The sequence below is a fragment of the Nerophis ophidion genome, linkage group LG13 (assembly GCF_033978795.1).
Source record: "Nerophis ophidion isolate RoL-2023_Sa linkage group LG13, RoL_Noph_v1.0, whole genome shotgun sequence".
Lineage (NCBI taxonomy): Eukaryota > Metazoa > Chordata > Actinopteri > Syngnathiformes > Syngnathidae > Nerophis > Nerophis ophidion.
Genome location: NC_084623.1, coordinates 13628246 through 13655459, shown reverse-complemented (window position 1 = coordinate 13655459; position 27214 = coordinate 13628246). Strand labels below are relative to the sequence as shown.

General features: G+C 40.1%; 1 protein-coding gene across 2 annotated transcripts in view; it reads left to right on the top strand.

Moving 5' to 3' along the window:
• The window catches only part of tmeff2a (transmembrane protein with EGF-like and two follistatin-like domains 2a), a 392560-nt gene that overhangs the window by 328695 nt on the left and 36651 nt on the right, over positions 1–27214 (top strand). For both annotated transcript variants that reach the window (XM_061918441.1, XM_061918442.1), the window contains exon 6: positions 16242–16390. In XM_061918441.1, coding sequence (XP_061774425.1) covers positions 16242–16390 — 149 coding nt within the window. The remainder of the gene's footprint in view (positions 1–16241; positions 16391–27214) is intronic.

Sequence of the window (27214 nt, the reverse complement as noted above, 5' to 3'; positions counted from 1 at the left end):
TTACACTGCAAAAACTGAAATCTAAGTAGGATTAAATATCTGGAATAAGAGTGATATTTGCTTATTTTGTGTCCGATAAGATAATTATTCTCACTAAGCAGATATTATGTGAGTGTTTTACTTGTTTTAAGGGTTTTGGTCTTAAATGATGTCCGTAAGATATTACAGCTTGTTGCTGGGATTTTGTGAGCTATATTTGTCACACTTGGACGTGGATTATTTTTGCTTATTCGATGCAAGGAGAATACGGGACGAGCCAGACGTGACTGTGAGTACATGGTTGTTTATTTGGAATACTAAATACAAAAATAAACAAACTAAGGGCGCTCACAAAGAGGTACAAAACTAGGCCACAAAAATACAAACAGGAAAACAAAACAACTGCTCGATGGCATGAAAGACAATGAACGAAACTTAAACTTGCACTGTGGCAGAACTATGAATAACTAACACAAAAACACTTACTGTGACCGGTACAAGGGGCATGGATAGCAAGGTAATCGAGGGTGCGTGAAGGCATGAAGGCAGAATGCAAAAATCCCAGTACGATAAACAGAAAGCAAGTGACATAAATAGTGGCCGTGGTAACTAGAAACAGGTGTGAGAGGCTGATGATCGGGGCGTGACTAGGGGAAACAGGTGGAAACTAATGAGTAGCTATGGTAACAAAATCAATCAATCAATCAATGTTTATTTATGTAGCCCTAAATCACAAATGTCTCAAAGGACTGTACAAACCACTACGACATTCTCGGAAGAACCCACATAAGGGCAAGGAAAACTCACACCCAGTGGGACGCCAGTGACAATGATGACTATGAGAAATCTTGGAGTGGACCTCAAATGTAGGTAACCCCCCCCCTTTAGGGGGCTGAAAGCATTGGATGTCGAGCGGGTCTAACATGATACTGTGAAAGTTCAATCCATAGTGGCTCCAACACAGCCGCGGGAGTTCAGTTCGAAGCGGATCCAAGACAGCAGCGAGAGTCCCGTCGACAGGAAACCATCCCAAGCGGAGGCAAATCAGCAGCGTAGAGATGTCCCCAACCGATACACAGGCGAGCGGTCTATCCTGGGTCCCGACGAGCGGTCCATCCTGGGTCTCGACTCTGGACAGCCAGTACTTCATCCATGGTCATCGGACCGGACCCCCTCCACAAGGGAGGGGGGGACAGAGGAGAAAAAGAAAAGAAGCGGCAGATCAACTGGTGTAAAAAGGAGGTCTATTTAAAGGCTAGAGTAGACAAATGAGTTTTAAGGTGAGACTCAAATGCTTCTACTGAGGTGGCATCTCGAACTGTTACGGGAGGTCATTCCAGAGTACTGGATTCCGAACGGAAAACGCTCTATAGCCCGCAGACTTTTTTTGGGCTTTAGGAATCACTAATAAGCCGGAGTCTTTTGAACGCAGATTTCTTGCCGGGACATGTGGTACAATACAATCGGCAAAATAGGATGGAGCTACACCGTGTAGTATTTTATAAGTAAGTAGTAAAACCTTAAAGTCACATTTTAAGTGCACAAGAAGCCAGTGCAGGTGAGCCAGTACAGGCGTAATGTGATCAAACTTCCTTGTTCTTGTCAAAAGTCTAGCAGCCGCATTTTGTACCAACTGTAATCTTTTAATGCTAGACATGGGGAGACCCGAAAATAATATGTTACAGTAATCGAGACGAGACGTAACAAACGCATGGATAATGATCTCAGCGTCTTTAGTGGACAAAATGGAGCACATTTTAGCGATATTACGGAGATGAAAGAAGGCCGTTTTAGTAACGCTTTTAATGTGTGACTCAAAGGAGAGAGTTGGGTCGAAGATAATACCCAGATTTTTTACCGAGTCACCTTGTTCAATTATTTGGTTGTCAAATGTTACAGTTGTATTATTAAATAGAGGTCGGTGTCTAGCAGGACCGATAATCAGCATTTCCAAAAAGAAACCAGGAAGTGAAAAAATGGAACAAGAGTCGAGAAAACAAAACAAAACATGATCAAACATATAACCAGATTTACAGGCGTAACAATATTGAGTAAAACATGCTTGAAACTAGAATATCTGCATCTATTTGACTGTGATTTTAAATTTTTATTGATATTGCTTACTGATAATGTTATCGCACATTTTAATTCAAGACTTTACTTTTCAACACATTATTTAAAGCTTAAATCGCAGCCCTAATATTTAGTTCCGTTCACAGTTTTGATAATTTGCCCTTTTGCCAGTAATCTCAGAAAATGATTTTATTTGAGCTCCTTTTAAGCATAGAGCCTCACTATCCTTTCAACACCTTTTGAGTAGATTGCTCCACTCTGGGGGACCGGCCATAAGCAAAATGACCAATTTACCCCTCAAGGATCAATAGTGCGCCTCAAAAACCCATTTAGGTCCATTTGTGGTGTTAAACTGTAATTACTCACAAAAGTGCATGCTTTTAGTAGACAGGATGGTGAGCTCCAGTTGATGTATGGTAAGACTTAGGCCACACCAACGCTGATATTTTCAAATAAACACGTTTCTCCCTCTCAGGTATTAAAATTAACTCCATCTGCACAATCTGAGTTTTAAAATCATCTGGATCCATAAAGGGTGCAACGGTATTTTTAGTCGTCATTATTGCCAAAAATCGATGATCAAATTTGTCAGGTACAAATTAATTTGTAAATATTAGTTGGTGCAACAAACATGCGGGAGTCATGGATAGCAAACAACAGAAAAAAAGCCAGCAAGAAAGTATAGTAGGAAAGAAATTTGAATGGCCCCATTTGTCGCGGTTTACCAGTCAGTGGTCCCCAACCTTTTTGTAGCTGCGGACCGGTCAATGCTTGATAATTTGTCCTGCGGCCCGGGTGAAAAACTTTTTTGTCATGAAAATGGGAGTTTTTTTGGGTTGGTGCACTAATTGTAAGTGTATCTTGTGTATTTATGTTGATTTAATAAAAAATTTAAAAAAATTAATAATAATAATATTAAATTCTTCTGCGGCCCGGTACCAATCCCCGGTGGTTGGGGACCACTGGTTTACCTGACACATGCAACGTGACGAATCGGGGCGGCGCACTATCCATTGTAGCCGCCAGATGGCAGAAGAGTGTTGATTATCTTAAAAATGTATCCATCCATCCATCCATCCACTTTCTAACGCTTATTCCCTTTTGGGGTCACGGGGGGCGCTGGCGCCTATCTCAGCTACAATCGGGCGGAAGGCGGGGTACACCCTGGACAAGTCGCCACCTTATCGCAGGGCCAACACAGATAGACAGACAACATTCACACTCACATTCACACACTAGGGCCAATTTAGTGTTGCCAATCAACCTATCCCCAGGTGCATGTCTTTGGAAGTGGGAGGAAGCCTGAGTACCCGGAGGGAACCCACGCATTCACGGGGAGAACATGCAAACTCCACACAGAAAGATCCCGAGCCTGGATTTGAACCCAGGACTGTATTTTGTGGCAAATCCAACTTTGCTGTGTAGAGCGGCGCTTTCCGTCATTTTCAGCAGACTGCTTCACATTTTATTTGAGCGAAGGTCCGAGTCCAGGTTTAAAAGCGCTATTGTCACCTTTTGCCGTACAATAGTATTATTTCAATATTATTAGCTAACTCATGTAATTAATCACAAAAATGTTTTATTCTTCACATATAATCATGCAGATTATTGATGCAATTTGTTTACATTTTTTATTTTTTTATTTTTACATTGATTTTATTTTGAGCTCCTATGCCTTAACATGGAGGGAGTTTCCTGGGGAAAAAAAACCTAACAGGATTTTAAATAATACTTTGACCAGGTTTTGAGCAAACAAAAAATGTACATTCTGTCATGCCTGTAAATCAGGTTTATGTTTGGTCATGTTCTGTTTTGTTTTTGGACTCTTGCTTCACATTTTGCACTTCCTGGTTTTGTTTGTTTCCATGCCAACCCATTAGTTCCCACCTGGTCACCTAATTCACGCCCTCAATTATCTGCTTCATGCCTTGCAATGCTGTCCATTTTTGTCCACGTAAGTTTTTGTTATTCATGCCATAGCACAAGTGTTTTTTTTTCATGTTGTTAGTTTATAGCCTTTGTGCTAGTATTTTGTTTCATAGCCCAGTTTTTTGTACTGCCATTGTGCGCGCTTTTTGTTGGTTCCTGTTTTCAGTTTTAGTGTTAAAATAAAGATGTACCTACCTTCACGCCGTTTCCACTCCATTCGCTTCGCACCTTGGGAAAACAAACCAAGACCAAGTCCAAGCCTGACACATTCAAGTAAAAACATGAACAAATATGTTTGTGCACGACTTTCTTAGAATTAAATTACATTTGTGTCAAAATATGGGGTCTTTTTTTGAGTAATTAGTTTTGTAACGAAGGGATTTACTGTGAATGATCACAATTAATCCAAATTCAAATTGTATTCCGATTAAAAATATGACTAATTTTAAAGCATTAATTATAATTTATACCAAACAAAAACAAGGGTACAACTATATTTTTCAATGATTGCTTCTTTGCAGACAAAAGTTAGTTTTGGGGATTTTTTTGCAGCTTAATGAGCAGCACAGTCCATTCAAAATATTTCTTAACGAAGTAATAGTCTTTATTGTCTTATTGTTAATCAGCATGCGCCTAAAAATATCTTACACATAATTTAAAAGCCAAATTAGAGCGACTGAATAGGTGCACGCTTCATAATCCGATTAGACGAATTATCTTCAAAGGGGACATAGGATGATTTGAATCTGCATTTAAAACGCTTCCTTGTGGTCCAGATAATATCCATTAGATGTGCTTTGATGTAAATGTTTCATACATTTTGCTCCAAAGTCCCTTGTATAACCCCTTTTTTGAAACCACCAATTTTTCTGAAGCTTTTCAGGTGGACTTCTTTCCCGTTCTTGCTTGATGTACATCTTAAGTTGTTCAACAGTCCGGAGTCTCTGTCATAGTATTTTATAAGCTTCATAATGCGCCACACATTTTCAAAAGGAGACTACAGACAGGACTACAGGCGGGCCAGTCTAGTACCTGCACTCTTTTACTATGAAGCCAAGCTGTTGTAACACGTGGCTTGCTGAAATAAGCAGGGGCGTCTATGATAACTTTGCTTGGATGGCAACATATGTTGCTCCAAAATCTGTATGTACCGTTCAGCATTAATGGTGCCTTCACAGATGTGTAAGTTACCCATGCCTTGTGCACTAATACACCCCCATACCATCACAGGTGCTGTTTTTTTAACTTTGAGCCTATAACAATCGGGATGGTTCTTTTTCTCTTTGACGCAGAGGACACAACGTCTAAAGTTTCAAAAAACAATTAAATATGTGGACTCGTCAGACCACAGAACACTTTTCCACTTTGCATCAATCCATCTTAGATGAGCTCATGCCCAGCAAAGCCGACAGCGTTTCTGGGTGTTGTTGATAAATGGCTTTTGCTTTGAATTGTAGAGTTTTAACTTGCACTTACAGATGTAGCGACAAACTGTAGTTACTGACAGTGGTTTTCTGAAGTCTTCCTGAACCCATGTGGTGATATCTTTTATACGCTGATGTCGCTTTTTGATGCAGTACTGCCTGAGGTATCGAAAGTCCGTGATATCATCGCTTACGTGCAGTGATTTCTCCAGATTCTCTGAACATTTTGACGATATTACATAACTTAGATCAGGGGTGTCAAACTCAAATACAGAGTGGGCCAAAATTCAAAACTGAACAAAGCCGCGGGCCAAAGTGGAACAACTTAACCTTTTGATAGGGACCCAAACAAGTTTTGCATTGAATATTGAACAAGCAAGGCTCATATAACTTTATACTGACATGCAAAATTGAGGTTTGTTGGTAGCGGGGGTGTATATTGTAGTGTCCCGGAAGAGTTAGTGCTGCAAGGGCTTCTGGGTATTTGTTTTGTTGTGTTGATGTTGTGTTACAGTGCGGATGTTTTCCCGAAATGTGTTTGTCATTCTTGTTTGGTGTGAGTTCACAGTGTGGTGCATATTTGTAACAGTGTTTAAGTTGTTTATAAGGCCACCCTCAGTGTGACCTGTATGGCTGTTGACCAAGTATGCTTGCATTCACTTGTGTGTGTGTGTGTGTGTGTGTGTGTGTGTGTGTGTGTGTGTGTGTGTGTGTGTGTGTGTGTGTGTGTGTGTGTGTGTGTGTGTGTGTGTGTGTGTGTGTGTGTGTGTGTAGAATCTGCATATATCACGTGACTGAGCCGGCACGCTGATTGTATGGCGGAAAAGCGGACATGACAACAGGTTGTAGAGGACGTTAAAAGCAGTACCTTTAAGGCACGCCGCCGATATTGTTGTCCGAGTGGAAATCGGGATAAATTTGGGAGAATGGTTACCCTGCTGCTGTATAATACCGGCGGGCCAGCTCTAATGTTAATTTAATATTGTCTCAAGGGCCAAAATAAATTACATGGCGGGCCAAATTTGGCCCACGGGCCAGAGTTTGACACCCATGACTTAGATGGTGAAATCCACAAATTTCCTTGCAACAGCTCTGTGAGAAATGTTTTTAAACAGTTCGACAATTTGCTCACACATTTGTTCACAAAGTGGTGACCTTCGCCCCATCCTTCTTTGTGAATGACCGAGCATTTCCTGGAAGCTGCTTTTATACCCAATCATGGCACCCACCTGTTCCCAATTAGCCCGCACACCTGTGGGATGTTCCAAATAAGTGTTTGATGAGCATTCCTCCACTCTCTGTCTTTTTTGCCACTTGTGCCAGCTTTTTTGAAACATGCTGCAGGCATCAAATTCCGAATGAGCTAATAATTTGCAAAAAAATAACAATGTTTTCCAGTCTATTCAATTGAATATAGGTTGGAAAGGATTTGCAAATTATTGTATTCTGTTTTTATTTGCCAATTTAGACAACTTGGCAACTTCACTAGTTTTGGGTTTTGCACCTTAACACGCACACAGATGCAGAATATAGACCTAAATAGTTTCAGGCAAGTGAAGTGAAGTGAATTATATTTATATAGCGCTTTTCTCAAGTGACTCAAAGCGCTTTACATAGTGAAACCCAATATCTAAGTCACATTGCTTTCCTCCTCTCCAAGGTTCTCATAGTCATCATTGTCACCGACGTCCCACTGGGTGTGAGTTTTCCTTGCCCTTATGTGGGCCTACCGAGGATGTCGTAGTGGTTTGTGCAGCCCTTTGAGACACTAGTGATTTAGGGCTATATAAGTAAACATTGATTGATTGATTGATAGACATTTAAACCAGTGTGGGTGGCACTGGGAGCAGGTGGGTAAAGTGTCTTGCCCAAGGACACAACGGCAGTGACTAGGATGGCGGAAGCGGGAATCGAACCTGCAACCCTCTACCGGCCGAGCTATACCGACCCCAAATAGCCAAAAAGTCCCAATTATATATTTGGGTGGACATGGCCGTAGGACGCTAACTTTATCCCTTTTAAAAAATGGGAAGAGGGGTGTGTTTTTAAGGCTGGTTCCTCCGAGCCATTGCCAAGTAAGTTTCAATGAAAATCCACAAACACATTTCAAAAAGTTCCCAGAGCAGCAGGACGCCTTCAGCGCCGTGTTGTCTTTTGATGTGTCAAATATTTCAGATAAGTAACGCTAGGTTCAGTCGCAACAAGACTCCGAGCTGATATTTTCAGGTCAGTAGCTGCATGAAGTGACCTCGGCTTCTGTGTGTGTGTGTGTGTGTGTGTGTGTGTGTGTGTGTGTGTGTGTGTGTGTGTGTGTGTGTGTGTGTAAAGTAGCTTTTGCAGTCTGAAGCCAGCAGACAGTCTAGGGGGTTGGGAGTTGCTTTGATGGGAGCGAAATAATCGTAGGCAACTAATCAATACAACACATCCTGCTTAGACTGTGTCCTCGCAGACATGTCAGTCTCTCTCTCTCTCTCTCTGTCCAACACAAACACACACACACACACACCAAATGCACACACACCGCTAAGTTTCACTTGGCACTTTGCATCTCCCCGCAGAACGTGCGAAGAAACAATTGACGATGTGTGTGAGACGGAAACGAGAGGTTTGCTCACGGGGTTTTTGCACTCTCGTGTTTAAAGTGTGTGTGTGTGACGTGCATTAGGATGTGTTGACGCAATGCAGTCTGGTGGTATAGTGCCTATTGTGAGGAAAGTGAGAGTCCACATTAAAAATGTATGGAGCGCAGACATCAGCCACTGACCAACAGCGGCCTCTTGGGAAGCGAGGATTGAGAGTTCTCCTGCAATGAGAGGTCGGAGGCGTCGTGTTTCACACCCACTCCATCCTTTCATTTAGATTTTAACGATAATGCAAGCAAGCACTGAAATCCCCAATCCTGTCTTGGGGTGGAAATTTTTGAGAAATTAGTATCTGTATAATACAGACCCCGTTTCCATATGAGAGTGGAAATTGTGTTAGATGTAAATATAAACGGAATATAATAATTTGCTAATCCTTTTCAACCCATATTCAATTGAATACACTACAAAGACAAGATATTTGATGTTCAAACTCATACATTTTATTATTTTTTTGCAAATAATAATTAACTTGGAATTTCATGGCTGCAACACTTGCCAAAGTAGTTGGGAAAGGGCATGTTCACCTATGTGTTACATCACCTTTTCTTTTAACAACACTCAATAAACGTTTGGGAACTGAGGAAACTAATTGTTGAAGCTTTGAAAGTGGAATTCTTTCCCGTTCTTGTTTTATGTAGAGCTTCAGTCGTTCAACAGTCCGGGGTCTCCGCTGTCGTATTTTACGTTTCTTAAAGCGCCACACATTTTCCATGGGAGACAGGTATGGACTGCAGGCAGGCTCTTTTTTTACGAAGCCACGCGTTCTTAACACGTGTTGAATATGGCTTGGCATTGTCTTGCTGTAATAAGCAGCTAAAAGTTATGCTAAAAAATATTGATGTAATCATAATAGTATCGACTACATACGCTCTTGTACTTGGTCTCATTACAGTGGATGTCAGGAAGCCCGGATCATACCATATTGTAGCTTTGTTCCTTTTTATATCACATTCTGTTGTTGGACTTCCTTATTTCCTATGTTTGTTCTGTCACCATGGTTGCTCATTAGTTTTCACTTGCCCCTTGCGTTCGACACACACCTGTTTTTGCTGATTACTGCCTTATTTAAGCCAGCCCTTTCTGTTCATTCCCTCTCGGATCCTAATTTGCTTTCATGCAACAAGTGACGACTGCTTTCTATATATCGCCTCGCTGGCTTCCGCGCTACGCTTTGTTTATCCCTAGCTCTCATGCTAGTTGTTTTTCTTTCCCCTTTTGTGCCTTTGTGCCAAGTGTAAGTGTTTCTGTTTGTTTCCCTAGCTCCCATGCTAGCACCTTTTGTTTGCCTTTTTTGCCTTTTATTAGTTGAATAAATCTTTATTTCTTACCATTCGCTGTGTTCTTGCCCGAACGCATCCACAGAGGAACAAATGCCCAGCAAACGTCACAATAGCTTCACCTGTATCGTTACTTTTTAAGTCAAAATGCGTCCATTGTCCCTTTTCTGTTTACACACTTTGTCTATTTCTAAGTACTCTGTGATTGTGCGCTGCCGAACATGCTCCTCTGCTCGTGAACCTGGGTTGGCGGACCGGTACTTTTCAGAGGCGGTATTATGATGGATTAGTACCGCGGTACTATGCTAATACCGCTATACCGTACAACCCGAGTCTGTGCTAATTAGGATGATGTCTTTTTGTCGACGGTGGCTCACCTCTACCACATATTTAACATGGCAAAAACAGACATTTTCAAACTCAGCGAGCGCTACTTCTGCAGATTGTTATCTTTCATGCAAATAGAGAGAGAGAGGGAAAAAACAAGCTAATGAGTGATTATTCTCTCCAAACAAATTCAAAAAGGCTCTTTTTTATTCCTGTTTATTAGTAAACCTCCACAAGTGGGTCACTGATTCCTTCAGTGCTTATTATACCTGTGATGCATAACAAAGCCTTTATCCGCGTCTTTTTTACTTCACTGATCAATCATCCTAACTCGAGCTGATGCCACACATCGCCGCGCGGCTTTTCAATCAACATCAACAAGAGCCGTATCATCAAGGCATATTATGAAGGTGTCTGCCCGAGTATGCGAGTGTGTGTGTGTGTGTGTGTGTGTGTGCACGCGTCTGTGTGTAATGATGTGTTGCAATTGTAAGACAGCTCAATGCCGGTGCGTTAGTGAGTGCCGATGGAAAATGAATAAGGACTTTGAGAGTGATGACAGGTTTTTTAATTGCAGAATCCAGCATTCAGTGCTGCTCGACCGCATTTGCCCGGGAAAGACTGTCTGGGAGCAGCCACGGTTGCGGTACTGGTTGAGTTTATTTGCAACATGCGTATACACAAAGTGCATGAAAGAACACCACCCGTTAATACTCGCCCAGTTCAATACGTCCGAAAACGGGTCAGAAAATGCAGAACTTGTTTTAGTTCTATCTGAGTCTCCGTAGTCCCTGATAGACGCCATGTACTCAATTTCCGTGTTTAACATGTTCCATTGTCTAGTGCAGGGGTCCAAAACGTTGCAAGAGCCATATTGGAATGCCATCCATCCATTTTCTACCGCTTATTCCCCTTCAGGGTCGCGGGGGGCGCCGGCGCCTATCTCAGCTACAATCGGGCGGAAGGCGGGGTACACCCTGGACAAGTCGCCAACACAGATAGACAGACAACATTCACACTCACATTCACACACTAGGGCCAATTTAGTGTTGCCAATCAACCTATCCCCAGGTGCATGTCTTTGGAAGTGGGAGGAAGCCGGAGTACCCGGAGGGAACCCACGCATTCACGGGGAGAACATGCAAACTCCACACAGAAAGATCCCGAGCCTGGATTTGAACCCAGGACTGCAGGACCTTTGTATTGTGAGGCAGACGCACTAACCCCTCTGCCACCGTGAAGCATACATATATATATGTATGTATATATATATATATATATATATATATATATATATATATATATGTATATATGTATATATATATATGTATATATATATATATATATATATATATATATATATATGTATGTATATATATATATATATATATATATCCATATATATATATATATATATATATATATATATATATATATATATATATATATATATATATATATGTATGTATATATATATATGTATGTGTGGGAAAAATCACAAGACTACTTCATCTCTACAGAACTGTTTCATGAGGGGTTCCCCTCAATCATCAGGAGAAATCTCCTGATGATTGGTTGATAAACTATATCAGGCTTTGCTTACGGCTTGTTGACGCTCATCTTGTACATCTTTTTCATTCAAATTTTGAAAGCAGCAAAAATTTTACATCGTTACGTTAAGCTGCAGGCAAACTGCTCGATGTACAGAGAACAGAAAGCTTAACATGTTGCATCAAAGCTTTATGGAAGACGAGACTTTGTACAGCAGAGAAACGGGCGGAGGAGGAACGTAGGAGGAATGGCCACAGGCTGAAATGGGTTTAATTCTTCATTTAAATATGTGTAGGAAAGCAAATATTTAACCGAATAAATTGCACTTAGATATATTTACATACTGCTTATGAGGAATAAATGAATTAATTAATAAGAGAGCCCGGACTGGTTTGTGGAACCCTTACTACTCAGTGTAATTAAAACAGACTATACCAAGTATAAGTATATCTCTATACCTATATCACTTGTTTAGGTCATTGCATTGGTAAATAAGGTCAGTGTTGCGAAAAGTGCAAAAATCAGTCACAAGAATGACTTTTTTACATTTGCATTTGTTGGAGGCGTAAGCCAGTGGTTTGTTTTTTCACCAAATACTACCTCAGAAAACACTCGGCTCTCCAAGTACCGCCATAATGACCAACAATAAAATACAGTAGCCTAGTAGGTCTAAGTATTTATCAAAAACAAGGCACTATGTGTGCCGTGGGAGATGATCTAATTTCACCTCTTTGGGTTAAAATATTTTTTGCAAAGCAGTAATTATAGTCTGCAAATGGGTTTTTGTTGAGTGTTGGCAGAGTAACCGTGTGAAATTCTTCCATATCAGTAGGTGGCAGCAGGTAGTTAATTGCTTTGTAGATGTCAAGAACAGTGGGAGGCATTGTGAAGGTAAAAAGGTATCTAATGCTTAAACCAAAAATAAACAAAAGGTGAGTGCCCCTAAGAAAAGGCATTGAAGCTTAAGGAAGGCTATGTGCAACTAAACTAAAACTAAACTGGCTGCAAAATCAACAAAAACAGAATGCTGGACGACAGCAAAGACTTACTGTGGAGCAAAGACGGCGTCCACAAAGTACATCCCAACACGAAGTGACAATCTACAATGTCCCCACAAGGAAGAATAAAAACAACTGAAATATTCTTGATTGCTGAAAACAAAGTAGATGCGGGGAATGTCGCTCGAAAGGAAGACATGAAACTGCTACAGGAAAATACAAAAAAAAAAGCCACTAAATTAAAAGTGCAAGACAATAAGTAAAAGACTACACACAGGAAAACAACAAAAAAGTGAAAACAAGTCAGGGTGGTGACAGTACACCTATTTTAAGACAAGAGCTATAGTTGCAACAATTGCAAGAACAACTTTTTGATTGTCGATATCGGCTGCTGAGATTTTATTTTTTAATGATTTCTGCTGTTGGTGTGCATCGGGATTTTTTCTAGGAAAAATATATGCCTTGGCTCAGAAAAGGTTGAAAAACACTGACCTAGTGTGTCAAACATTAGTATTATTTTATTTTTAATTAACTAACTAAATGTTGTTTATAATTTAAGTACATATTATTTTAATTTTGAGGGCTTTTCATATTTTATACACTTTTTCCTCCAAGAGCATTTTGATATATATGTATATTTTTTTCAAGGTAAAAACAGATATTGTGTGTATTTAAAGACACAACTTTGTGTAATAGGTGACTGAATATATTATTATTATTATTATTAAATATTAGTCAGAAAATTTCAGCTTTTTTTACTTACATACTGATTTTTGTATCATTTGTGCTGTTTTATCCCCATGTAGAAGAATAATAAAATCAATAATATTATGATTGTGTAACTACAATACCTAGTGTGTCAATAATTATTCACAGTGTTTATTAAGGTTAGTATTATTTTTTTTTTTTCATTTTAACTAACTAACTAAACTTTTTTTATATTTGAATTATATATTATTTTCATTTTGAGGGCTTTTCATATTTTATATCAAGGGTGTCTAAACTTTTTCCACCAAGATCATTTTGATATTTTTATTATTTTAAAAAATATGCTGAAAGTACATATTGTGTGTATTTAAAGACACAACTTTGTGTAATAAGTGACTAAATATATTTTTATTAATTATTAGTTAAAAATGTTCAGCTTTTTGTCATTGAATTCAGATTTTTTGGTCTTTTTTTCTTACATTTGTTTGTTCTTTTAGACAAATAAGGTGAATTCTATTTATATAGCGATTTTCTTTAGTGAAAAGTTAAAAGTTAGTGTTTTTTTTATTTTAACTAACTAAACTTTGTTTATATTTAAATTCTATATTATTTTAATTTTGAAGGCTTTAATATTTTATATCAAGGGTGTCTAAACTTTTTCCACCAAGAGCATTTTGATATTTTTTTTATTTTAAAAAAATGCTTAAAACAGATATTGTGTGTGTTTGAAGACACAACTTTGTGTAATAAGTGACTAAATATATTTTTATTAATTATTAGTTAAAAATGTTTAGCTTTTTGTCATTGCATTCAGATTTTTTGGTCTTTTTTCTTACTTTTGTTTGTTCTTTAGACAAATAAGGTGAATTATATTTATATAGCGATTTTCTCTAGTGAAAAGTTAAAACTTAGTATTCTTTTTATTTTAACTAACTAAAATTTGTTTATATTTAAATTCTATATTATTTTAATTTTGAAGGCTTTTAATATTTTATATCAAGGATGTCTAAACTTTTTCCACTAAGAGCATTTTGATATTTTTTTTATTTTAAAAAAATGCTGAAAACAGATATTGTGTGTGTTTGAAGACACAACTTTGTGTAATAAGTGACTAAATATATTTTTATTAATTATTAGTTAAAAATGTTTAGCTTTTTGTCATTGCATTCAGATTTTTTGGTCTTTTTTCTTACTTTTGTTTGTTCTTTAGACAAATAAGGTGAATTATATTTATATAGCGATTTTCTCTAGTGAAAAGTTAAAACTTAGTATTCTTTTTATTTTAACTAACTAAAATTTGTTTATATTTAAATTCTATATTATTTTAATTTTGAAGGCTTTTAATATTTTATATCAAGGATGTCTAAACTTTTTCCACTAAGAGCATTTTGATATTTTTTTTATTTTAAAAAAATGCTGAAAACAGATATTGTGTGTGTTTGAAGACACAACTTTGTGTAGTAAGTGACTAAATATATTTTTATTAATTATTAGTTAAAAATGTTCAGCTTTTTGTCATTGCATTCAGATTTTTTGGTCTTTTTTTCTTACTTTTGTTTGTTCTTTAGACAAATAGGGTGAATTATATTTATATAGCGATTTTCTCTAGTGAAAAGTTAAAACTTAGTATTCTTTTTATTTTAACTAACTAAAATTTGTTTATATTTAAATTCTATATTATTTTAATTTTGAAGGCTTTTAATATTTTATATCAGGGGTGCATAAACTTTTTCCACAAAGATTTTTTTTTTTTTTTTTTTTTTTTTAAATGCTGAAAACAGATATTGTGTGTATTTAAAGACACAACTTTGTGTAATAAGTGACTAAATATATTGTTATTAATTATTAGTTAAAAATATTCAGCTTTTTGTCATTGCATTCAGATTTTTGGGGTCTTTTTTTCTTACATTTGTTTGTTCTTTTAGACGAATAAGGTGTATTATATTTATATAGCGATTTTCTCTAGTGAAAAGTTAAAAGTTAGTATTTTTTTATTTTAACTAACTAAACGTGGTTTATATTTAAATTTAATATTATTTTAACTTTGAAGGCTTTTAATATTTTGTATCAAGGGTGTCTAAACTTTTTCCACCAAGAGACATTTTGATATATATATTATTATTAAAAAATAAAAAATGCTGAAAATAGATACTTTGTGTATTTAAAAGACACAACTTTGTGTAATAAGTGACTAAATATATTGTTATTAATTATTATTTAAAAATGTTCAGATTTTTGTCACTGATTCAGACTTCTTTGGTCTTTTTTTCTTACATTATTAAGTTTTTTCTTTTAGACAAATGAACTGAATTATATTCATATAGCACTTTTCTCTAGTGACTCAAAGCGCTTCACATTGTAAAACCCAATATTTAAGTTACATTCTTAAACCAGTGTGAGTGGCACTGTTAGCAGGGGGGTAAAGAGTCTTCCCCAAGGACACAATGGCAGAGACGAAGATGGCAGAAGCCGGGATCGAACCAGGAACCCTCAAGTTTGCTGGCACGGCCACTCTACCCACCGAGCTATACCGCTCCAAATAGGCTATTTGAAAATACACAACTTTTTAAATTTCCGCAGGTATTTTTGCACATGGTATCGGATCGGTATCACCGATACCAGCCTGAATCTGACTCGGTATCGAATCGGAAAGAAAATCAGCGGTATCGCATGTCACTACCGGCTCCAATTGAGGGAAACTTTGAGTTTTTAGTGCGGAATTATGCAAACACCGTCTGATTTTTTTTTGTTGCTGCTTCATTGTTCAATCCGGCAATCAGCGCCGCCATCGTCACTGCTGACAAACAAATAAAGCAAAATCTTGAAAGAGAATGTCGGTACACTCCACGTATTCAGCCTCATCAAGATAATGTCAAGTATTTCTCAGCTGAGCATGCTGTGTTGAAGGACATAAAGATAGGATGAACAAACTGTTCCATTAATGGTATGCTAATGTTTCGATATTATCGGCTTTAAAGTTACTTTTCATTCGGACTATTTTGAAGACACAGTGAATTGTGCAGTTTTCTTATCTCCGTCTCCATTGTGAGGTCTTTTTTTTTTTTTTTTTTTTTATCAGTCCGGCCTTCTGTGTCGTCTCTGCAAACTTACATCTATTTGCTATTGTGTCAAAATGTGTCAAAACACAAATTGAACATTAATACAATGCATGGTCCAATATCCTGACTGAGCACAAGCTTTACTGTTTGCCGTCTCATTTTTAATCCTTGACTGGATTTTGGCTTCGCGGTCCCAGTCAGCATATTGTGCAGAATTATATTATTTTTTGACGTGAACAATTGTCGTAAAACTGACCTTTTTGCCTTTTAGGTGCGTTTGCAACATCGACTGTTCCCACATCAGCTTCAATCCAGTATGTGCCTCCGACGGTCGTTCCTATGACAACCCCTGCCAGGTGAAAGAGGCATCCTGTCAGAAACAGGAACGTATCGAGGTCAAGCACCTGGGCCACTGCCAAGGTGAGTCCAAATATATTTAAATATGATTAATATGTTTTGTATTTATGTATGCATGTATATATATATATATACAGTGGGGCAAAAAAGTATTTAGTCAACCACCGATTGTGCAAGTTCTCCCACTTAAAATGATGACAGAGGTCTGTAATTTTCATCATAGGTACACTTCAACTGTGAGAGACAGAATGTGGGAAAAAAAATCCAGGAATTTTAAAGAATTTTTTTGTAAATTATACTGGAAAATAAGTATTTGGTCAACCATTCAAAGCTCTCACTGATGGAAGGAGGTTTTACTTGGCAACATTCATTCTTTCCTTAACACAGATCAATCGTCCTGTCCCCTTAGTAGAAAAACAGCCCCAAAACATGATGTTTCAACCCCCATGCTTCGCAGTAGGTATGGTGTTCTTGGGATGCAACTCAGTATTCTTCTTCCTCCAAACACGACAAGTTGAGTTTATACCAAAATGGATACATGGATGATACAGCAGAGGATTGGGAGAATGTCATGTGGTCAGATGAAACCAAAATAGAACTTTTTGGTATAAACTCAACTTGTCGTGCACATCTGACCTGGGATCAGTTATTATGGGCAGGTTCACATCTGACCTGGGATCAGTTATCATGGGCAGGTGCACATCTGACCTGGGATCGGTTCTTGTTGTCAGAGAACAGCTAACCTGGCATCAGTTATTGTGGCCCATGTCCACATCTGACCTGGGATCAGTTCTTTTGGACAGCAGAACAGCTGACATGGGATCAGTTCCTGTGGGCAGCAGCACATCTGACCTAAGATCAGTTCTTTTGAGCAGGTGCACATCAGACCTGAGATCAGTTCTTTTGAGAAGGTGCACATCTGACCTGGGATCAGTTCTTTTGAGAAGGTGCACATCTGACCTGAGATCAGTTCTTGTTGGCAACTACACATCTGACCTGGGATCAGTTCTTGTGGCCCATGTCCACATCTGACCTGGGATCAGTTCTTTTGAGCATGTCCACATATGACCTGGGATCAGTTCTTGTGGTCAAGAGAACAGCTGTCCTGGGATCAGTTATTGCGTGCAGCTGCACATCTGACCTGGGATCAGTTCTTTTGAGCATGTCCACATCTGACCTGGGATCAGTTATTGTGGGCAGGTGCATATCTGACTTGGGATCAGTTATTTTAAGCATGTCCACATATGACCTGGGATCAGTTATTATGGGCAGGTGCACATATGACCTGGGATCAGTTCTTGTTGTCGGAAGAACAGCTGACCTGGGATCAGTTATTTGGAGCATGTCCACATCTGACCTGGGATCAGTTATTTGGATCATGTCCACATCTGACCTGGGATCAGTTCTTTTGGACAGGATAACAGCTGACATGGGATCAGTTCCTGTGGGCAGCAGCACATCTGACCTAAGATCAGTTCTTTTGAGCAGGTGCACATCAGACCTGAGATCAGTTCTTTTGAGAAGGTGCACATCTGACCTGAGATCAGTTCTTGTTGGCAACTACACATCTGACCTGGGATCAGTCTTGTGGCCCATGTCCACATCTGACCTGGGATCAGTTCTTTTGAGCATGTCCACATATGACCTGGGATCAGTTTTTGTGGTCAAGAGAACAGCTGTCCTGGGATCAGTTATTGCGTGCAGCTGCACATCTGACCTGGGATCAGTTCTTTTGAGCATGTCCACATCTGACCTGGGATCAGTTATTGTGGGCAGGTGCATATCTGACTTGGGATCAGTTATTTTAAGCATGTCCACATATGACCTGGGATCAGTTATTATGGGCAGGTGCACATATGACCTGGGATCAGTTCTTGTTGTCGGAAGGACAGCTGACCTGGGATCAGTTCTTTGGAGCATGTCCACATCTGACCTGGGATCAGTTATTATGGGCAGCTGCACATCTGACCTGGGATCAGTTCTTGTGGCCCATGTCCACATCTTACCTGTAATCAATTATTGTGGCCATGTCCACATCTGACCTGGGATCAGTTCTTTTGAGCATGTCCACATCTGACCTGGGATCAGTTCTTGTGGGCAGGTGCACATCTGACCTGGGATCAGTTCTTTTAAGCATGTCCACATATGACCTGCGATCAGTTGTTATTGGCAGGTGCACATATGACCTGGGATCAGTTATTGTTATCAAGAGAACAGCTGACCTGGGATCAGTTCTTTTGAGCATGTGCACATCTGACCTGGGATCAGTTCTTGTGGGTATGTCCATGTCTGACCTGGGATCAGTTCTTGTGGGTAGGAGAACAGCTGACCTGGGATCAGTTATTGTGGGCAGCTGCACATCTGACCTGAGATCAGGTCTTATGGGCAGGTGCACATCTGACCTGGGATCAGTTCTTGTGGTCAGGAAAACAGCTGACCTGGGATCAGTTATTATGGCCATGTCCACATCTGACCTGAGATCAGTTCTTGTGGGCAGGTGCACATCTGACCTGGGACTAGTTCTTGCGGGCAGGTGCACATCCGACCTGAGATCAGTTATTTTAAGCATGTCCACATATGACCTGGGATCAGTTATTATGGGCAGCTGCACATCTGACCTGGGATCAGTTCTTGTGGCCCACGTCCACATCTGACCTGTAATCAATTATTGTGGCCATGTCCACATATGACCTGGGATCAGTTATTGTGGGCAGGTGCACCTCACCTCTGAACTGAGATCAGTTCTTGTGGCCAGCTGCACATCTGACCTGGGATCAGTTATTGCGGGCAGGTGCATATCTGACTTGGGATCAGTTATTATGGCCAGCTGCACATCTGACCTGGGATCAGTTATTGTGGGCAGGTGCATATCTGACTGGGGATCAGTTATTATGGACAGCTGCACATCTGACCTGAGATCAGTTATTATGGGCAGGTGCACATCTGACCTGGGACTAGTTCTTGCGGGCAGGTGCACATCTGACCTGAGATCAGTTATTTTAAGCATGTCCACATATGACCTGGGATCAGTTATTATTGGCAGGTGCACATATGACCTGGGATCAGTTATTGTGGGCAGGTGCACATCTGACCTGGGATCAGTAATTGTGGGCAGCTGCACATCTGACCTGGGATCAGGTCTTATGGGCAGGTGCACATCTGACCTGGGATCAGTTCTTGTGGTCAGGAAAACAGCTGACCTGGGATCAGTTATTATGGCCATGTTCACATCTGACCTGATATCAGTTCTTGTGGCCCATGTCCACATCTGACCTGGGATCAGTTCTTGTGGCCCATGTCCACATCTGAACTGGGATCAGTTCTTTTGAGCATGTCCACATATGACCTGGGATCAGTTATTGTGGGCAGGTGCACATATGACCTGGGATCAGTTCTTGTGGCCCATGTCCACATCTGACCTGTAATCAATTATTGTGGCCATGTCCACATCTGACCTAGGATCAGTTCTTTTGAGCATGTCCACATCTGACCTGGGATCAGTTCTTGTGGGCAGGTGCACATCTGACCTGGGATCAGTTCGTTTAAGCATGTCCACATATGACCTGGGATCAGTTGTTATTGGCAGGTGCACATATGACCTGGGATCAGTTATTGTGGGCAGGTGCACATCTGACCTGGGATCAGTAATTGTGGGCAGCTGCACATCTGACCTGAGATCAGGTCTTATGGGCAGGTGCACATCTGACCTGGGATCAGTTCTTGTGGTCAGGAAAACAGCTGACCTGGGATCAGTTATTATGGCCATGTTCACATCTGACCTGATATCAGTTCTTGTGGCCCATGTCCACATCTGACCTGGGATCAGTTCTTGTGGCCCATGTCCACATCTGAACTGGGATCAGTTCTTTTGAGCATGTCCACATATGACCTGGGATCAGTTATTGTGGGCAGGTGCACATATGACCTGGGATCAGTTCTTGTGGCCCATGTCCACATCTGACCTGTAATCAATTATTGTGGCCATGTCCACATCTGACCTAGGATCAGTTCTTTTGAGCATGTCCACATCTGACCTGGGATCAGTTCTTGTGGGCAGGTGCACATCTGACCTGGGATCAGTTCGTTTAAGCATGTCCACATATGACCTGGGATCAGTTGTTATTGGCAGGTGCACATATGACCTGGGATCAGTTATTGTGGGCAGGTGCACATCTGACCTGGGATCAGTAATTGTGGGCAGCTGCACATCTGACCTGAGATCAGGTCTTATGGGCAGGTGCACATCTGACCTGGGATCAGTTCTTGTGGTCAGGAAAACAGCTGACCTGGGATCAGTTATTATGGCCATGTTCACATCTGACCTGATATCAGTTCTTGTGGCCCATGTCCACATCTGACCTGGGATCAGTTCTTGTGGCCCATGTCCACATCTGAACTGGGATCAGTTCTTTTGAGCATGTCCACATATGACCTGGGATCAGTTATTGTGGGCAGGTGCACATCTAACCTGGGATCAGTTCTTGTGATCAGGAGATCAGCTGACCTGGGATCAGTTATTGTGGGCAGATGCACATCTGACCTGGGATCAGTTATTGTGGGCAGCTGCACATCTGACCTGAGATCAGGTCTTATGGGCAGGTGCACATCTGACCTGGGATCAGTTCTTGTGGTCAGGAAAACAGCTGACCTGGGATCAGTTATTATGGCCATGTCCACATCTGACCTGAGATCAGTTCTTGTGGCCCATGTCCACGTCGGACCTGGGATCAGCTCTTTTGAGCATGTCCACATCTGACCTGGGATCAGCTCTTTTGAGCATGTCCACATCTGACCTGGGATCAGCTCTTTTGAGCATGTCCACATATGACCTGGGATCAGTTCTTTTGAGCATGTCCACATATGACCTGGGATCAGTTATTGTGGGCAGGTGCACCTCTGAACTGAGATCAGTTCTTGTGGAGAGCTGCACATCTGACCTGGGATCAGTTATTGTGGGCAGGTGCATATCTGACTTGGGATCAGTTATTATGGGCAGGTGCACATCTGACCTGAGATCAGTTATTATGGGCAGGTGCACATCAGACCTGGGACTAGTTCTTGCGGGCAGGTGCACATCTGACCTGAGATCAGTTATTTTAAGCATGTCCACATATGACCTGGGATCAGTTATTATGGGCAGGTGCACATATGACCTGGGATCAGTTCTTGTGGCCCATGTCCACATCTGACCTGTAATCAATTATTGTGGCCATGTCCACATCTGAACTGGGATCAGTTCTTTTGAGCATGTCCACATATGACCTGGGATCAGTTATTGTGGGCAGGTGCACATCTAACCTGGGATCAGTTCTTGTGATCAGGAGATCAGCTGACCTGGGATCAGTTATTGTGGGCAGCTGCACATCTGACCTGAGATCAGGTCTTATGGGCAGGTGCACATCTGACCTGGCTGGGATCTGTTCCTGTGGTCAGGAGAACAACTGACCTGGGATCAGTTATTATGGCCATGTCCACATCTGACCTGAGATCAGTTCTTGTGACCCATGTCCACATCTGACCTGACATTACAGCCCGGTTCAGAAATACAATACTGTTTTATTTTCTGGAGAAAGTCTCTTGCTTTTCAGCAATTGTTCGGTGTCCGTCTCCGACTCGCTCTCGCTCTTACTCCAACTCCAACACCTCTCTCCTCCTCCGGCTGCTGCCTTTTCACAGCGCGACAGGTGATTAGATAACCAGGCCCAGGTGGGCAATCTACACAATTGTCGCTGATCTCGAAGCCGGTCCCGGCACACCCGGTTTGGCTGCAGGTCCGCAGGCCACGCCCCCCTCCACACAGCCGTGTTACGGACACCGTTTGGAAACAACTTAGGCATGTAAATCAATCAATCAATGTTTATTTATATAGCCCTAAATCACAAGTGTCTCAAAGGGCTGCACAAGCCACAGGCGAGCGGTCCACCCCGGGTCCCGACTCTGGACAGCCAGCACTTCATCCATGGCCACCGGACCTGTGCTCTCCGCCCCTCTCCACAAGGTAGAGGGGGGCAGAGGAGAAAAGAAAAAAAACGGCAGATCAACTTGTCTAAAAATCGGGTCTATTTAAAGGCTAGAGTATACAAATGAGTTTTAAGATGGGTTTTAAATGCTTCTACTAAATAAACATTTACAAAATATTGCTGTGTGAATAAAAACATTTCCAAGATGTATATCTGCGGATTTTGATCCAGTACGTTGTAATATTTTTTTAAATATAGTGGTCCGGGAAATCCGGTACGTGTAAAAACGAACATCATTAAAAACGCCAGCAGTCACCAATATGAATTACTTTAATGTGTTTTAATAATCCCCTTAAGTTAACCGAGCAGATATAAAATTATAAAATGATATTGCTGAATGTCTAATATATTTATTTTTCACAGTCATGTTTACAAGCATATGTAGAACTGAGCTTCAGAGCAATTGTCTCCTTCTTCACAGCTACCTCTGAGCAACTGCCAGTACTTTCTAGACCAGGGGTCACCAACCTTTTTGAAACCAAGAGCTTATTCTTGGGTACTGATTAATGCGAAAGGCTACCAGTTTGATACACACTTAAATAAATAACCAGAAATAGCCAATTAGCTCAATTTACTTTTAATAAATAAATATATATATATATATTTTAAAAAATGGGTATTTCTGTCTGTCATTCCATCGTACATTTTTTTTCCTTTTACGGAACGTTTTTTGTAGAGAATAAATGATGAAAAAAACCCTTAATTGAATGGTTTAAAAGAGGAGAAATCACCAAGAAATTAAAAATTGAATTTTGAAACATAGTTTAAGTCTTTAAAATTCAAAATTCAACCGAAAAAAATGAAGATAAAAACTAGTTAATTCGAATCTTTTTGAAAAAATTAAAAAAATAATTTATGGAAAATCATTAGTAATTTTTCCTGATTAAGATTAATTTTAGAATTTTGATGACATGTTTTAAATAGGTTAAACTCCACTTCGAAATAGGATTTGAATTTGAATCTGCAGATTTTCTAGATTTGCCAGAATAATTCTTTTGAATTTTAATCATAATAAGTTTGAAGAAATACTTCACAAATATTCGTCGTCGAAAAAACAGAAGCTAAAATGAAGAATTTAATTCAAATGTATTCATTATTCTTTACAATAAAGAAAAAAAATAAACTTGAACATTGATTTAAATTGTCAGGAAAGAAGAGAAAGGAATTTAAAAGGTAAAAAGATATATGTGTTTAAAAATCCTAAAATCATTTTTAAGGTTGTATTCTTTTTTTTAAATTGTCTTTCTGAAAGTTATAAGAAGCAAAGTAAAAAAATAAATTAATTTATTTAAACAAGTGAAGACCAAGTCTTTAAAATATTTTCTTAGATTTTCAAATTCTATTTTGAGTTTTGTCTCTCTTAAAATTAAAAATGTCCAGCAAAGCCAGACCAGCTTGCTAGTAAATAAATAAAATTAAAAAAATAGAGGCAGCTCACTGATAAGTGCTGCTATTTGATCTATTTTTAGAACAGGCCAGCGGGCTACTCATCTGGTCCTTACGGGCTACCTGGTGCCTGCGGGCACCGCGTTGGTGATCCCTGTTCTAGACTGTCTAAAATTTAGACGTGCAACAGCTCCCGCAAAACAGTTTTCGTCTTGATAGATCACAAAATAATTGCATTGTGGGCGTTCTGATCATCAGCACACTAGTTTGGTGGATCATCTTTGCGTGCGCTGTCAAGTGTGCACTCGTTTTTCAATACACGCATACCTTTCTATTCACGCATATTCCGTGTGAAGCCGCATCTCGGCTCACAAGCTGCTCATGTAAAACCCACAGGAGGACTTCACACTTGCAGTGTCTGTGTGTGTGTGTGAGAGAGGGAGGGAGGGAGGGGTGTGAAGGTGAAGCGAGGTCAAGGATTTAAAAGAAGTTGCTTGTGGAGGTAAACATTCTCTTTGCTGCCCCATAACGAGGGGTTTCCCATTCTGATATTGATCCCATATGTGCAAAAAAAAAAGTATATACATGTTTTCCTGCGCTAAACTTGACAGTCAGTTAACAGCAAATGTGAACAAGGATCAATCAATCAATGTTTATTTATATACCCCTAAATTACAAATGTCTCAAAGGACTGTACAAACCATTACGACTACGACATCCTCGGAAGAACCCACAAAAGGGCAAGGAAAACACTCACACCCAGTGGGCAGGGAGAATTCACATCCAGTGGGACGCCAGTGACAATGCTGACTATGAGAAACCTTGGAGAGGACCTCAGATGTGGGCAAACCCCCCCCCCCCCCCCCCCTCTAGGGGACCGAAAGCAATGGATGTCGAGCGGGTCTAACATGGTACTGTGAAAGTTCAATCTATAGTGGCTCCAACACAGCCGCGAGAGTTCAGTTCAAAGCGGATTCAAGACAGCAGCGAGAGTCTTGTCCGCAGGAAACCATCCCAAGCGGAGGCGGATCAGCAGCGTAGAGATGTCCCCAACTGATACACAGACGAGCGGTCCATCCTGGGTCCCGACGAGCGGTCCATCCTGGGTCTCGACTCTGGACAGCTAGTACTTCATCCATGGCCATCGGGAGGGGGGGACATAGGAGAAAAAGAAAAGAAGCGGCATATCAACTGGTCTAAAAAAGAGGTCTATTTAAAGGCTAGAGTATACAGATGAGTTTTAAGGTGAGACTTAAATGCTTCTACTGAGGTAGCATCTCGAACTGTTACCAGGAGGGCATTCCAGAGTACTGGAGCCCGAACAGAAAACGCCCTATAGCCCGCAGACTTTTTTTGGGCTTTAGGAATCACTAATAAGCCGGAGTCTTTTGAACGCAGGATACTCTTTTGTGTTTTAGTGCAGTACTTTAATTTACAAAAGACAAACATGGTAGGCTCTAGAACAGTGGTCCCCAACCTTTTTGTAGCCGCGGACCGGTCAACGCTTAATAATTAGTCCCGCGGCCCAGGTGGGAGGGGGGGGGTGTCATTTTTTTTTTTTCTTTGTCATGAAAAAGGGACGTTTTTGTCATGAAAAAGGGACGTTTTTGTGATTGGTGCATTGTAAGTATATATTGTGTTTTTTATGTTGATTTAATAAATAAAACATTTTTTTTTTTTTTTTTTAAGAAAAATTAATAAAAAATTATTCTGCAGCCCGGTACCAATCGGGCCGCGGCTCGGTGGTTGGGGACCACTGCTCTAGAAGACTAGGAGCTGGCAGCTACACAACAGCTAAGCACACAATATCACGCATGCTTGACATACATAACAAGTGTCAATGTTGCGATCTGAAACGCAGAATGTGTCAATGTAAACAAATATCAAATATTTATAGTTGCGTATTACTTACTCCGAGGCAGGAATGTAGTAGAAAGTGTTCAGTCCGCGTCATTCAAGTTACTGTGTCATGAGCTTAATGAAAGGTTTCATTTTTTTTAATTACCACTCCATTTTAACTGGAGTTCATTCCAGACAGTTCATTATAAATAAGTTAGTTTTTGCATGCATATTTTCTTTTTTTGACTAACCCTATTGTATTTTTCGGAATATAGAGTGAACTATTTTATAAGCCTCACCCATTAAATCTTAGAAGAAAACATAAGTTTTCATACTTTAACCACACCAGACTACAAGCTGCAGATAGATACATAGAAAAAAAAAAATATTTTTACAGAAATATTTTGTAAACTGTCAGGTTCAAACACTGATGACATCTATTAAACAAGACAACAAGCAAGGAATTAAACAGAGACAGAATTAAATTTTGCTCAATGAGGATAAACGCTCCGATAAATGATTGTACGTCTCCTCTTTTATTTGGACTTTCCCTGATTACATGGCAACAGCTGTTTCTAAAGGGACTGTTGGAGTAATTGTAAATAAGTTATCTCATTTTATTCAAATATGATTGTTTTGTGCATTGAGTAGACAAGTAGAAAGGAAATTTGGTGTTAGATTGAACTTAGGTTGACCTACCCACTTAAAGGAGGAATTTGCAGATGGGCCAGAGCAATGCAGGAAGTTGCTAATCCTTTTATTGCTATGTATTTGCCTGTGTTTCGTTATCAGCACAGGGGTTAGGTATCCCACACAGCTGTAAATCCCCCCTCCCTGAGCGCAGCTGTGTGTGTGTGTGCACTTGTACTGAAAGGGCTTCCCTAAATGAATTAAAAAAGCGAGGAGACTGGAGAAAGTTTCAGAGTAAATTGGGAGCCTGTAACTGACAACTGGCTCCAGTTTCTCTCCTCGTACGAGAAAAGCAATCACTGGTTTGTCTTCTATTCTCTGTTTTTGTGTCTTTATAATGTCTCATAGTATTAGACCCTGACAGGCACGGGGTTCGTAAACAGCCGCCGCCTTTGCTTACAAAACAGTTCAAAGAGAAGGTCGTAAACAGTTCAAAAAAGAGGTCGTAAAACAGTTCAAAGAAGAGTTTGCCCGGAGGTTTGCTTCCTCTCCGCTGTGTAGTTCTCGGGTCAAGACAAAATATTTCTGTTGATTACAATATATCAAAGAAACAGAACACCTTCATGTTGCTTTCTATCCTACACAGTGGACTTTTACAAGCCTTCTTCTTAGTAGGATCAAAGACGGGTTTTGTCTTTTTGCGGGACGAGCTGAACTCAATGTAACACAAAGTTTTGTGATAACATAGACACAATTATTCTGACATAAATATTTATATATATGTATACTTTAATTTTTTCCAAATGGTGCCTGTAACATGGCAGTAAAACGGCCGATAAAACAAAACAGATGGCAACATCAGGGACCCACTAGCTGCGAAAGCTACCTCTCCGATTGGCTAAAATGACTCGATAAGTCCATGATGTCTTGGTGAACTTACTTGGGAATTTGTGAAACTGAAACAATACAAAAATAATGCCACTATAAGTTAATAATACTAACACGCACATCG